Source organism: Saccopteryx bilineata, chromosome 5 (genome assembly GCF_036850765.1).
Source record: "Saccopteryx bilineata isolate mSacBil1 chromosome 5, mSacBil1_pri_phased_curated, whole genome shotgun sequence".
NCBI classification, from domain to species: Eukaryota; Metazoa; Chordata; class Mammalia; order Chiroptera; family Emballonuridae; genus Saccopteryx; species Saccopteryx bilineata.
Window position 1 is genome coordinate 9,306,263 of NC_089494.1, and position 13,623 is coordinate 9,319,885.

General features: G+C 47.9%; 1 protein-coding gene across 1 annotated transcript in view; it reads left to right on the top strand.

Moving 5' to 3' along the window:
• The window catches only part of DNER (delta/notch like EGF repeat containing), a 261,274-nt gene extending 250,058 nt beyond the window's left edge, over window positions 1-11,216 (top strand). The window contains exons 12-13 of the mRNA XM_066281209.1: window positions 4,201-4,447; window positions 10,171-11,216. Coding sequence (XP_066137306.1) covers window positions 4,201-4,447; window positions 10,171-10,282 — 359 coding nt within the window. The 3' untranslated portion in view covers window positions 10,283-11,216. The remainder of the gene's footprint in view (window positions 1-4,200; window positions 4,448-10,170) is intronic.
• Window positions 11,217-13,623: the final 2,407 nt, after the last annotated feature.

The window sequence follows — 13,623 nt, forward strand, 5'->3', positions numbered from 1 at the left end:
GAATCAAGCAACCCTGGTGAAATCTTAGTGCTCGGCCATTCATTCTTACAGCCTTGGGGCTGATCACAGTTTTTTTGTTTGTTTGTTTTTTGTTTTTAATAAAGTTTTTGCCTTCCTAGAGTTAAGGTCTAAAAATAAAAATTGCTTTAAATTTTTTACATCATCGTGTTTAGTATCATCTATGTAGGAGCTGTAAGGTTCATACAGTGAGAGTTACAGTCAGTCCTGCTGACTGACAGTAGGCCAGTTATATACACTGAACAGTTGAATCTATGATTAAACTACAGTATTAAATTACTGATATTATTCTGCAGGTGAGAAATCAGAGAATAGGCTACCTTGGATTTGTGCATTCAATCGGTGAAAATGTTAAATGGGAAAGCACTTTGGAAAACACAAAACCTCAAACAAATTGAGTTTAAACCAAAGCACAAATGATCCCTCAGACCCGTAAGTGTGACATTTTTCCTGAACAGTCCGTGTGCACGCGTTCCCGGTCGTGCACCTGCTGGGGCCGCTGAGATCATCCCATCCAGCATGTGCCCGTGCACGATTCTCCCGTGAGCCGTGCGGCAGCCAACAGAGGAACTGGTTCCCGCAGCGGGGCTCCCAGGATGCAGCGGGGCGATGACTTATGACGAGCGCTCCTGGACCGGGAGACGGCAGCTGCCGCCACCTGGTGCCGATAAATCTGCTGCCTCTCGGACCGAGTGTTGGGTTTAATCAGACCCAGCCCGGCTACCAGTCTGCTTAGCATGGAAAGCTGCCACATGCACATCTCAGAAAAGTTTTAGATGAGGGTAAGGTGGGAAAAGCAAAGGGTGAGGCGGGGTGGGGGTGGGAGAGGAAGCAGAGGTTTTAGAACGAATTTCGAGAAAGTTCTCCCAGAAGTCCAAACAGCTTGGAACACTCAGAGTTTTGGGAAGCAGACCAGATGGTCCGAAACGCAAGCAGCGTAGGCAGCTCATCAGGCCTGGGCAGCGTCGGAGCGCATCGCCCAGCGCGGTGCTGTTCCCGGTAGCGGCCGTGCGGTGGTGCGCTCCCCGCCTGTACGCGGTTACTGTGATGTGTGAGCTCTTTACGTGAGGTTATGCATCCACCATAGGGTTCCATAACTCCTGTGGCCCTCTGTAGCCATCAGATCTGAGTTCTGCACCGAGCTGGAGCCGGGAGCGGTCCTGGCTGCCTTTGTGTTGGTGCTAAACGGCTGTTGGAGCAGCCTCTGTGAGTGTTGGACTCCAGCCTACAACTGAATTGTTTCAGAGAATGTCAAAATACTTGGAAATCAAGTGAGTCACACTTCTCTTTCAGCCAGAAAAGTGAGTCGTCTCTCTCCATGTGCACCAGGTGACGCCAAGTGAAATGACGGCCGATTTGGGGATTGGGTCTTGGTTCTAGTTTTGCAAAAACACCTTCTCTCTTCCATCACGATCATTTCTTTGCAGCGGTTTCTGTGGGTCCATCTGCCTGTGTGTGAGTCGGCACAGACGGAGCCGTGAATGCACTCATGGTCCGCCTGACGTTTGCATGGGCTCTATGAGCTCAGGCCGGCTGGCTCAAAGGGCAACGCTAGGCTTCAGGGGCGCGTGTTGGTGGAAAACTCAGGCGTCAGGAGATCTGGGTGCAAACTCAGAAGTCGCTTTCATTGTCCCATTCTTCTCAAACTCTCAGGAACCATCCAGCCTTGGGGCATGGGCCATTTTCTCATTCTGCTTCTAAGAAAGGGGTCTGTGTGCTTGGATCCTTGTGGTCTTCTGCAGACTGCAACTTTTCAAAGTCAAGAATAGCTGACTCTTGGATTCCACGGTCACTACCGAAGATGTCGCTAAGATGAGGCTACGAGTGCCCAGAGGTTGCAGATACTCTCACCTAAAGTGCAGCAGCGAGAAGAGTCCTGAGGATCTCCTGGGAAGACAAGGCTTGTTCCCACCCACCCAGAGTCCCTCACGTGGAAGGGATGGCCCGGAGGTGGTGGAGCGAGCAGAGAAGGCATCCTCTTTCCGTACATGAATCAGCTTCTCTTTGGTCATGCCGAGTCCTTCTAAATTTTCATAGCTTTCTTTCCAATCCTGGCTGTGGTACCCAGGGCGTTCCATTTGCGTGCAGGTCTGTACGCAGAGCCTGTGTGACACTCTTGACCTGAGCCAGACACAAAGATGACGCTCCCTCCTTCCGTTTCCCCCACGCATGCAGGTTGCTGCTTTCTGGATGGGCACAGGACACTGCCCAGTAACCCTCAGGGCGTGTGCCTCCGAGGACCAGCCTCCTTCTCTTTACCCTTCTCTCTTCCATCACCCAGGTGCCCCTCCATAGGGGCCGCCCACCACGTGCCTGGTGGAGACTATTTTTTTTTTTTTTGTATTTTTCTGAAGCTGGAAACGGGGAGAGACAATCAGACAGACTCCCGCATGTGCCCAACCGGGATCCACCCGGCACGCCCACCAGGGGGTGATGCTCTGCCCCTCCGGGGCATTGCTCTGTCGCGACCAGAGCCACTCCAGCGCCTGGGGCAGAGGCCAAGGAGCCATCCCCAGCGCCCGGGCCATCTTTGCTCCAATGGAGCCTCGGCTGTGGGAGGGGAAGAGAAAGACAGAGAGGAAGGAGAGGGGGAGGGGTGGAGAAGCAGATGGGTGCTTCTCCTGTGTGCCCTGGCCAGGAATCGAACCCGGGACCCCTGCATGCCAGGCCGACGCTCTACCACTGAGCCAACCGACCAGGGCCTGACTATTTTTTTTTTTTTAATGTTCCCTAACTTCTGCTCTCAGCAAGCCCATGGGGTGTGCGTTGCCACTTTTATCCTCTAAGTGAAGGAACCGAGGCCCAGGGAGGGGAAGTAAAAGTTGTGGCCTGGACCGAAAGCAAGGTTGGTGTGACCCCAAGGCCCGCACTCCTTTTAGTAGTTACACGGGGAGGGAAAACCGTGGGTGCTTTTCTTTCAAATAATGTACTGCTTCTTTTTCATTATAAAAGGAATGCATTACTTAGAAAGAAAGCTGGAAAATACCTGAGGCATGTCAAGAAGGAAATGAGAATCACTCATACTCCTGCCTTCCAGAGATCACTGTTGTCAGCACATTGCTGCATGAGGCAGAGACTGGGAGCCTGGATCTAGACGTGCATGTGACAAATTTGCTCAGGAAGGGATATCAGTTTCCTAGGCCTCCTCTGTAAAGGGGGTTAAGTGGGGGGAGGATAATACATTTTTATGGTGGTTAGAAAAGATTAAATGAGATGTTTTTAAAGAGCTCAGTCCGTAGCGAGAAAACAACAGATGTTTATCCTTACTCTCACGCTGTTCTTCTGAGCGTTTCGGTGTGCAGACAGACACCGTAAGCTCACGGGTGCTCGTACTATACAGCCAGGTCCTGCCTGGCCACTTTCTTTAACTCTTTTGCTGGGTGATGAGCATCCCTCCATCTCTCGAAAACTTGAATATTTATGTTGTTTCCCACCTTTCTGCTCTCATAAATTGTGTTGTCTCTCGTGGGATGAAGAGGGAGAATGGGAGTGGGAACTCTAGCTATATCTGTAACATTTCATTTCTGAAAAAGGAAACGTTAAAAACCACTGAAGCAAAAATGGTAAAATATGTACATTTATTAACTCCACTGAGTACGTGAGTGTCTGGGCCTATTTTCTGAATGTTTGTCTAAATGTGTAAGAGTTGATAATTTAACACTTAAACATTATGATGCTAAGATGAGCATCTTTGTACACAGGGCTTTGTGCACTTCTGGGACTCATTCCCCAGCATGAATTCTAAGAATTGGAACCGTTGGTTACAAAAATACACCCTTTAGTGCACGTGAGGGTTGTATATCAATTTATACAGCTCCCGTTTCTGTTCCCTTGTCAACTGTGGTTATCAAAAATTTTAAATAATGTTTGGGAACTGATAAGAGGAATTGCATTGAAAAACAGTTGTGAAGCTAAACAACTTTCTCTATGTCTGTCTTTGGTGAATTCTTTTTCCATCCTTCGCTCATTTTTCTATGGCATGTCCGTGGTTTTCCTTAACGATGGGTGAGAGGACCTCATATATCTAGGATGTTAGCCCCGTCACTGGGAAGTCCACGGAAAAGAAACCTTCCCAGCGTGGATGGCCCCTCTATGCTAGGTTACCCATGCGAGGACAGGGAAGACCTTCCCGTGCCGAGGGCCAGCACTCATTCCCAGCCGTTTGCTTGTTTCTGCCCTCAGACCTCCAGTGGAAGTCTGGACACATGGCAGAGAGCCTCACCAACATGCCCCGGCACTCTCTCTACATCATCATCGGGGCCCTGTGCGTGGCCTTCATCCTCATGCTCATCATCCTCATCGTGGGCATCTGCCGCATCAGCCGCATCGAGTACCAGGGCTCCTCCAGGCCAGCCTACGAGGAGTTCTACAACTGCCGCAGCATCGACAGCGAGTTCAGCAACGCCATCGCCTCCATCCGGCACGCCAGGTGGGCACCGTGGGGGCGAGGGGCGGGAGGGAGAGGCTGCTCGCACATGTGCCCCCTGGGGACCGGGGCTCCGTTGTGAACCGGACTCTGCCCTGCGATGAGGATTTCACAGGGTAGAACCGAGGTGCAAGGCGCTGTTGAACCTGTGAAGTGTTGTTGGGGGACGGATAACAGGGCCGGTTTATCAGCAAAGCCCTCTTCATCCAGTGCTAGCCTTCTGTTTTCATTGGGCACGTTCACTCATTGGCTGTGTGTTGATCTGTGCTATAAATACCTGATTCTTCATCACTGCATAAGAAACCTTTTTAGATGATTTCTTTCTGCGGTGTCGTTGGGCTTTGTTGCTCTTCAAACAGTCAGCGCAGATATAAATTATTCCATTTGATTTAAGGGCTTCTTTTAAAATGAAGAACAGCTATCCTTTTGCCGCTGGAGTTTGTCTGATATAAAACAGTGTCTTTTTCTGGAGAAAAGACTCAGAGAGGGACAAGGGGCGAGTGTGGTACCACAGGAGAGCGTGAGTTCGGTGTCTGATCTGAGGTACTTCACTGAGCCCAGCTACTCCACTGCCTGACACTGGAGTTGAGATTATTTAACCTTCCACAATGCAGCTCCCTCAACTGTTAGAAGGAATAACTCTACCTCCTAGGAGAGTCAAGATCATCAAAGTAAGTTACAAAGAATAAAGGATTGTATAAACAGATTAACACCATCTTTACTTCTCTAATCTATCATAGCACTAAAAAAAAAAAATCCACTAAATCTATCATAACACTAAAAAAAAATCCACTAATCTAACATTATGTTGACTTTTACAAAGAGAACTTATTACAGAAATAATGGCGATATTATGGTTAAAGAACACCATCTTTTCTTTTAATTGGTAAAATAGACTAAAGCACACAATTCAGGAAGTCAGTGTGCTTCAGTAAAAAGCGGGCTGGGCTTGGTGTCTGATGACTGGGGCTCACGGGAACTCTTAGCTTCATTGATTCATAGATCATTGTATATTGATGCTGCTCAAGATATAAGCAGATCCAAGAGCTCAGAGCAGGGGTTGGGAACCTATGGCTTGTGAGCCAGATGTGGCTCTTTTGATGGCTGCATCTGGCTCGCAGACAAATCTTTAATAAAAAAATAATAACGTTAAAAATATAAAACACTCTCATGTATTACAGTCCATTCATTTCCTACCGCTCATGTTCATGGTTGCGGGTGGCTGCAGCCAATCACAGCTGTCCTCTGGGACAGCACCAAATTTTTATTGGAAAATGCGTAACGTACACGGGTCATTGTATGGCTCTCATGGAATTACATTTTAAAATACGTGGCGTTCATGGCTCTCTCAGCCAAAAAGGTTGCCGACCCCTGGCTCAGAGGTTCAGAAAGCTTGCTTTCTTCAAACCCTCAAACGTAACCTTCAGATCTTACAGCAATCTTCCCACTCCAATGGAGGCAAAGCCAGACCCCGGCTTCCGGGAGGAGGAGCCAGAGGAAGATAGAAGTTAGGAGACACACAGCATCACCCCCAATGCCTCGGTGGGACAGGGCAGCTTCGCTGTGGGCCCAGCATGAGCCTTACTTCTACAGCTATGAGGGAGGAAAGGGTTCAGCCTTCTCCAAGTCACACCCGGCACAGCTGCCCATCACTGGCCTCTTCCTTTAAAAGTCAACTCGGCCACACAGCTTCCAGGAAGGCCTGAGACCAGTCCCTGCAAACCTCATCTTAATTGTTTATCTGACTCATTTTCCCACTAGCCTGTGAATCAAAAGCAGTGTTGTGTTTTTTTTTATTTACGGCTGCATCGTCAGTGGGTCCCGGCACATAGTAGACCTTTCTAAAATTGGAGGTCTCACTAAATTTTGGTCTGAAATGGATAGGTGATCATGGTTAGCGGTTGACAGAAGTCTACACCTGCCGGAAAGATTGGATCCATCCCTGAACCCCAGCGTGATGGGTGGTACCGGCCTGCTGGAGTCCCTGCAGTGTCCTGCCGTCACTGGATGAGAGACAGAGGATGTGGAAGGGAGAGGAGAATCGACATGTTCGCTTGTTCAGGAGTTCCCGGAGGGGTCTGGTTCACCAGGAAGGAGCAGAATCCGTGGTGCTATACTGGGGTGGACTAGGAAACCCGAGAGATCCGATTCCTCTGCCTGCCCCCTCCCCCCCTCCCCCCCCGCCAGGGATCTCTCTCTAAGGAAGATCCTTTTGTATTCAAGAGGGAGAAGATTTTATTTCAGCCTTAGAATAGTTTAAAATAGGTCCTTCTGGGCTTCCTGCTTATATAGGCCAGTGGGGATATATTTACTAAATATTCTTGGAAGGAGAGGATAAACTTTGAAAAGCATTTGCAAACCTGATTCTTATTTGATGCCGATTTTTATCAAAAATATTTACTGCAGAATTCCCGACCAACAAGTTCCTACATGCCCCAGTGACTGCAGATATAACCACTGACATTAAGCGCTACCTTCCCACAGACCGGAGGGGTTTGTTCAGTTACAACCTTGGGTTTCCACGGCACTTCTCTCTAGAGGCCGAGGCCGGGTCACTGGCTGGTTGGCCCCCTCTGCTTTCTTTTTCTAGAAATCTTAGAAGGGCGTCGACAAAACACAATGCTTCTGATATTACCCTCATCCTAGTTTTCGGCAGCGGCCTAGCCCTAATGTTGATTTCGTGATGGCCTGTCTCTCCGCGGCTAGCCGGGAGGGGACGCTGGACCCGAATGACGACGGCTCAGCAGCCACGCAGGACGTAAACCGAGTGGGTCCTCTGTGGCACTCACGAGGGACAGCGGAGGAAGTGGGTGGTGGCTCTGACGTCGGCAGTGGTGCTGGGGCTGGGTAGAGAAGGAGCCTCCCTCTCTCTTGTCCCATGAGTCATCTGTCCTCTAGCCGCTTGGCTTACACTCAGGCTGGAGAGAGTGTGTGACGGACTGGCCCGAGTGATGTCATGACTCTCCAGGTTCTAGAGCAGAGGTCACATCGGATTGCTCACTGCAGCTCGAAGTACCTGATCAAGGGGAGGGAGGGGGTGGTGGGGAAATAAAAGAGGGATGTCAAAGGACAGGACACAGTCACTTCTTTTTCTCAAATAGCATCTCCTGATTTGGGCCTTTCCCAAGGTCAGACCCACTTGACATGATCTGTGGTATTCAGTATCCTTTTTGCTGTTGACTTTCAGGGGAGAATGAACTGGAAGAACGTGCGCTCTGTGATCTGCCTTGTGCCTGGGTGCTTCTATGACCCAGGTTAACGTGGCCCAGGTATCTTTTGTAGCAGCAGAGGCATTACAGATGATCGTAACTGTGTTCCAATAAAACTTTATTTAAAAAAAAAACAGACAACAGGCTGCAGTTGGCTTGCAGGCTGTTGTGTTTTTAACCCCTGTTCTGCATTAGATTTTTCTATAGCTTCAGAATTCTTATACAATTAAGATAAATTACTATCACTGGTGGCATATTGTTCAACAACGTACCTAGCTATTTTATGAGAAATAGATTGTCCAAATATCGGCACCTTAAAGTACCCTCTGAGATGTTCAGACTTGGGAGAAAGCATTAAGACCCAATCGGCTTCTCCACTGGTGCCTCTTCTCCAAGTCTCAGACTATCCAGGCGTCACTCAATTTAAGGTGCCCAGACCTCCGGCGGGACACATTTATGTGCGCACACTCCCAGACCTCCCGTGAGGCTTCCCGTTTTAGACGTGGTACTCTGGAAGGCTTTTTAATGTTGCAGCGCTAACTGTGGTTTCTCGGGGGTGGAATGCCCTCGCTCTCTGGCTCTGCCTTGTTCCTGGCGCCCGTCGGGCGTGGCTCACATCTCTGTGCTCCTGAAGGCCAGGACATCTGAGGGTGCAAGTGACTGGGAATGCAAGATTGAAGACTACTTAGAGAGAAAAAGATCACAAGAAAAATGCAACGTTTCTCATTTCCCACTCGATTCTCCTTTTATCTCTGTGCGTGAGAAGACAGACGTTTCAAGACAGCAGAGGAAGATGTAGGGAGAGGAAGGGGGGGGACGAGATGTAAGCCCTCCCTTTCATCTCCCCCCTTACATGGCCAGTAAGCCCCTCGATGTCCTGGGGTGCTCATCCTAGCAACTTTTTTTTTTAATTTTTTTTTAAATTTTTTTGTATTTTTCTGAAGCTGGAAACGGGGAGAGACAGTCAGACAGATTCCTGCATGTGCCCAACCGGATCCACCCGGCACGACGCTCTGCCCACCAGGGGGCAATGCTCTGCCCCTCCAGGGCGTCGCTCTGCCCTGACCAGAGCCACTCCAGCGCCTGGGGCAGAGGCCAAGGAGCCATCCCCAGCGCCTGGGCCATCTTTGCTCCAATGGAGCCTTGGCTGCGGGAGGGGAAGAGAGAGACAGAGAGGAAGGAGGGGAGGGGGTGGAGAAGCAAATGGGCGCTTCTCCTATGTGCCCTGGCCGGGAATCAAACCCGGGTCCCCCGCACGCCAGGCCGACGCTCTACTGCTGAGCCAACCGGCCAGGGCCCATCCTAGCAACTTTAAAAACAGTTTTAGCTTCTTTTAAAATTTCTTTAAAAAAAAAATTTTTTTTTTCCCCGTTTGATTTGGGAGAGAGAGAAAGGGAGAGAGAGAAACATGAACTTGTTTCACTTAGGTGTTCCATTTAGTTGTGCACTCACTGATTGCTTCTCCTGTGTGCTCAGACCGGAGGTTGAACCTGCGACCTCTGGTGCGCTGGGTTGACACTTTATCCACCGAGCCACACTGTCAGGGCCAAAATTTCTTTTTTAATGGGCCCCATTGGACTTGAAAGAGCTAACAGATGTTGTCTAGAGAAGGCAGGAGGGTTGGTGTGTTAGTGTGGAAGACGGTTTAAATCCCACTGGCCTCTAGGGGCTCTCAAAGGTTAAGTGAGGCCTTGGGTGGGAAGGGACCACCCAGAAGGAGAACTGGCTTTATTATACTAATCACCGTCTTGACACTGGTGTTTCAGGAAGTCCTGAAATTAGAATTTGACACCCATGGCTTCTGCTTGTCAGTCCTGCTGTCAAGGAGATTTTGCAGTATACAAATCTGTGGGGACAGTGGCTTTGTGCTCAGAGGAGAAACAGTGGCAAGTGTCAGTGTGGGTGTTGGGGAGTAATAACAGGTGGGAGGGATTGGATGGCACATTTTGTGGACAAACGCTTTCTTTGAAGTGATTTCCCCCCTGGTCCCATCTCCTTGTCTTGGGACCCCAGATGACTGCTGAGCCTCCCCAGCCCTCCTGCCAGCCCACTGGCGAGGCTGTGTCTGTCCACGGCCCAGGGACGACCATCCTTCGCTCTGCATTCCAGGGCCCAGAGTGAATGTAATACAAACTTGCCACTCCAAATCTTAAGAGGCCTCAGAAGAAAAAAAACCACAAGAAACTGATACACATTCTTCTCAATCCCACTGGTGAGCAAGCTGTCATGCCTGACTGCTTTGCCAAGATTTAACCTGCGAGCTTCAACATTAATCTGGACTCTACGTTTTGTGAAGTCCGTTTCTTGCGTCCTGCACGGAAGACTAATATATCTTGCTCATTCAGTGTTACTGTGAGGAAGTCTTAAATTTCTGTACTCGCTAGAGAATATATATTTTTAGGGTATTTGTATAGTTCATTTGATTCTTGAATACAAGTTACTCTTGCCATTTGTCTTTAATGGGACTTTGAGATCCAACATACGTCTAACTGGAGTCCTCTCTCCCTGTGGTTTCAGGTTTGGAAAGAAATCCCGGCCTGCGATGTATGATGTGACCCCCATCACCTACGAGGATTACAGCCCTGACGACAAACCTTTGGTCACGCTGATTAAAACAAAAGATTTGTAATCATTTTGGGGGGGGGGGATTATTTTTCAAAAGGATGGGATACTACACTCGTTTAAATATTTTTAAGAAAATAAAAAAGCTTAAGAAATTTACAATGTTAGCTGCTCAAGAGTTTTCGGTAGACTATTAAAGAACTAATTTTTCTGCAGCTTTTAGTTGAAAAAAAAAACTTTAAAAATGGAATTTGAGAAGTCTGTAGATGACGTCTTAACGTCCTTGCTCTCTCTAAACCTTATGCTTCGACTAGTGTGTGGTCTTTTCATGGTAGACGCTATCGTGACCCCCCAGATCCATGTCTGGGGTGGTTCCAGAGTAAGTCTCATCGAGAAGAAGTTATCTATCTGACATGAGTGCTGGCTTTCTGAGTAGTGTTAGGAGACACGTAGAGTATGACGCATAGTAGAGTATCCTCGTTACATAAAAAGAAGTCTGAAATGTTTGTTTCGTGAAAAAAGAACCTAGTTATCTTTACTCTTCCTAACCTGAATGAAATTAGCCTTTGCCTTATCCTGTGCATGGGTAAGTAACTTATTTCTGCATTGTTTTTGTTGAACTTTGCAGAAACATTTCTTTGAGTTGGTTTTTGTCATTTTCGTAACAGTCGTCAAGCCGGGCCTTGAACACGTACATAATGGAAGGGCCCTCGTGAGGCAGATTATGATCGAATTGAATCAGTATTTTCTTTAAAAAGTCAAGTTTCTTTTTCTTTTTCTTTTTTTCTCTTTTATTGTGAGTAAATTAAATTTACATTGGAGTTGTTTGTTGCTAAGAGGTAGTAAATGTAAGAGGGTGCTGGTCCCTCCAGTAGTGAGTATTTCTCATAGTGCATCTTTATTTATACCCGGGACATTTTCGTGGCTGTGTTTGATTGATCTGTGCTTCTGATTATTGCTAATTTCAAAGAATATTGAATAAACGTTACCAAGTCAAGGAAGCCCTTGTCTCTTCGTTCTTTTTAAAACAATATAAGCCATTTGGGATTTGGTGCTGATGGTCACATAAACCATCCTGCTGTTTTTTTATACTTCACGTGTTCCAAGGAGAACATTTCCGTGGCTGCCGGAGTACTGCCTGGTCCTTCCAGAACTTTCTGGACCTCCTAACTGTCACTGAGCCATCCCCGCCTTCTCATAAACGTGAAGGCTGGAAAAAAGAACAAGAATCCTCACCTTCACGTTTGCGGCAGAATTTGCCAGTGAAACCCGGCCTGTGCACGCCTTGAGGCCCACTGGAGCCCCGCAGTGCTCCGAGGCGTGGTGGGCAGGGCACGGTGGCCTCAAGAAACATTGGACACGCCGCTCTCCCGTGGCGGGAAGTGGCAGGTGCCTTAGCAAACAGTGACCTGGTCCTTAGAAACCCCATAGCGGCCAGAGCCACCCTGGGCTTAATTCCATTTTGCATCTCAGTGCGGTGCTGAAGTTCTAGAAGAATCACTTTTAAAAAGAATCTTTTATCTTCTCGTGGCGGCATTTGGTAAGGCCAAGGGGGGAGCCCCGGAATCAGGTGCGGGGCGGGGGGGTTCAGGCAAAGAGAAGTATTTCAGACACTTTTCCTTTCTTCCCTCAGAACATCTGCCCCTGATCCTATGGATGACATCACGACCCACGCACTCTCTGATGATGGCATGATACAGTGCAAAATGCTAATATTTTTTGTTTAAGCATTAGGAAGTGGACCAGGAACAAGGGATGGGGCTGGTGGGTTGAGCATCCACGGGGATGCCCATGCTCACCTGCCTCTTCCTGTCAGAGACCGCTGGCTGTGTGCTGGGGAGGCCCCCGCCCGCAGGGGAGGCCCGGAAACACTGGTGCACATTGACCTCTGTTTTCCCACGGTCACCCCCTCACACCCAGAATGATGTCTGTGCTGATGTGTCTCTCTCTCTCTTTTTTATTGTTTTCATTTGGAAGCTGCTTAGATCACACGTTCTGAAATAATTTTCAGTCTCCCAAATTCTTAAATTCATTGTACGTGATGCCCCTCGAAGGATTTGTTTGGAAAACTTAACATTCTCTCAATCATAATTTGTTCTTTTAAAGTAAATTAATGGAGTCTACTATTGCAGGTGATGGGCAGACTTGTCTGGTTTCTGACAGTCAGAGAGCCAACACCAAAGGCATTGAAAAGTACTGGCTTATTCAGCTGGACATTCAACAATAACAAAAAGTGCACAAAAGGATTCTGACTCCTGAGTTCATGGCTTGTTTTGAACCAGACTTTCAGCTAATAATCAAACAAACAAATACTGAATTACACTTGGAAGAGCACGGTGGGGTGAGGGAAACAGTGCCCCCAGCAGCTCATTGGCAGAGCGGATCGCCATCTTGCTTTAACCATTCACTCGCCCACAACTTCAGACAAGTAGCTCTCTGGGCCCTCGCGTCATCATTCGGGAAAGGGGGACCATGACAGTACCTCCCTTGGAGGGGCATTGGGAGAATTAAAGGGCAGCCTGTATGTAAATCGCTAGCTCTCCTCCAGCACAATGAAGCATTCGCATGTTCACTATTATGGTTGCTCCCTTTGTTCTTACTTTAGGTATAGGCAGAATCACGAAGGAGGTTAATTGGCTCTCTTTGATGGTTAACGTCTGGGATCGCAGTGAGTGCATGGTGGACGGTGGATGAGTTACTGGTCCTCCTAAAGCGTGGAGCACTTTCTGTGGTCCCACTGCCCATATTACCACATGGCAGTAAGTGACTAAAACCGAAATGAAGCTGCCCCTTTTAATACGTGGGCACAATCTCTGCCACTCCCCATTCTCCTGCTGACATTAAAAGTCTGTGGGGGTTTTCCCCCTGTTTTATTGAGATATAATTGACATATATCACTGTGTGACTTTTAGGTATCTAGCGTAAAGGTTTGACTTATATGTATTATGAAATTGTTACCTCAGTAAGTTTAGCTAACACCCATCATCTCACAGATACAAGAAAAAGAAATAGAAAAAAAAAATGAAATTTCTCCTGGTAATGGGGGTTCTTAGGATTGACTGTGTTAATGTTCCTATCCATCACCAGTCGGTTGTAACTATAGACATCACACTGTACATCAGATCCCCAGTAATTATCATGTAGCTAACTGAACGTTTGCGCCTCTTGACCACCTTTCTCTAATTCTTCTGTCCTCCGCTCACCCACCTCTGGTAATCTCTCATCTGATCGTTTTCTCTTTGAGTTTTGCTTCCTTTCAGCGGTTCTCAACCTGTGGGTCGCGACCCCAGCGGGGTCGCCTAAAGCCATCGGAAAATACATAATGCATATCAGGTATTTACATTCCGAATCATAACTGTAGCAAAATTACAGTTATGAAGTAGCCAACCAAAATTATTTTTTGGTTTG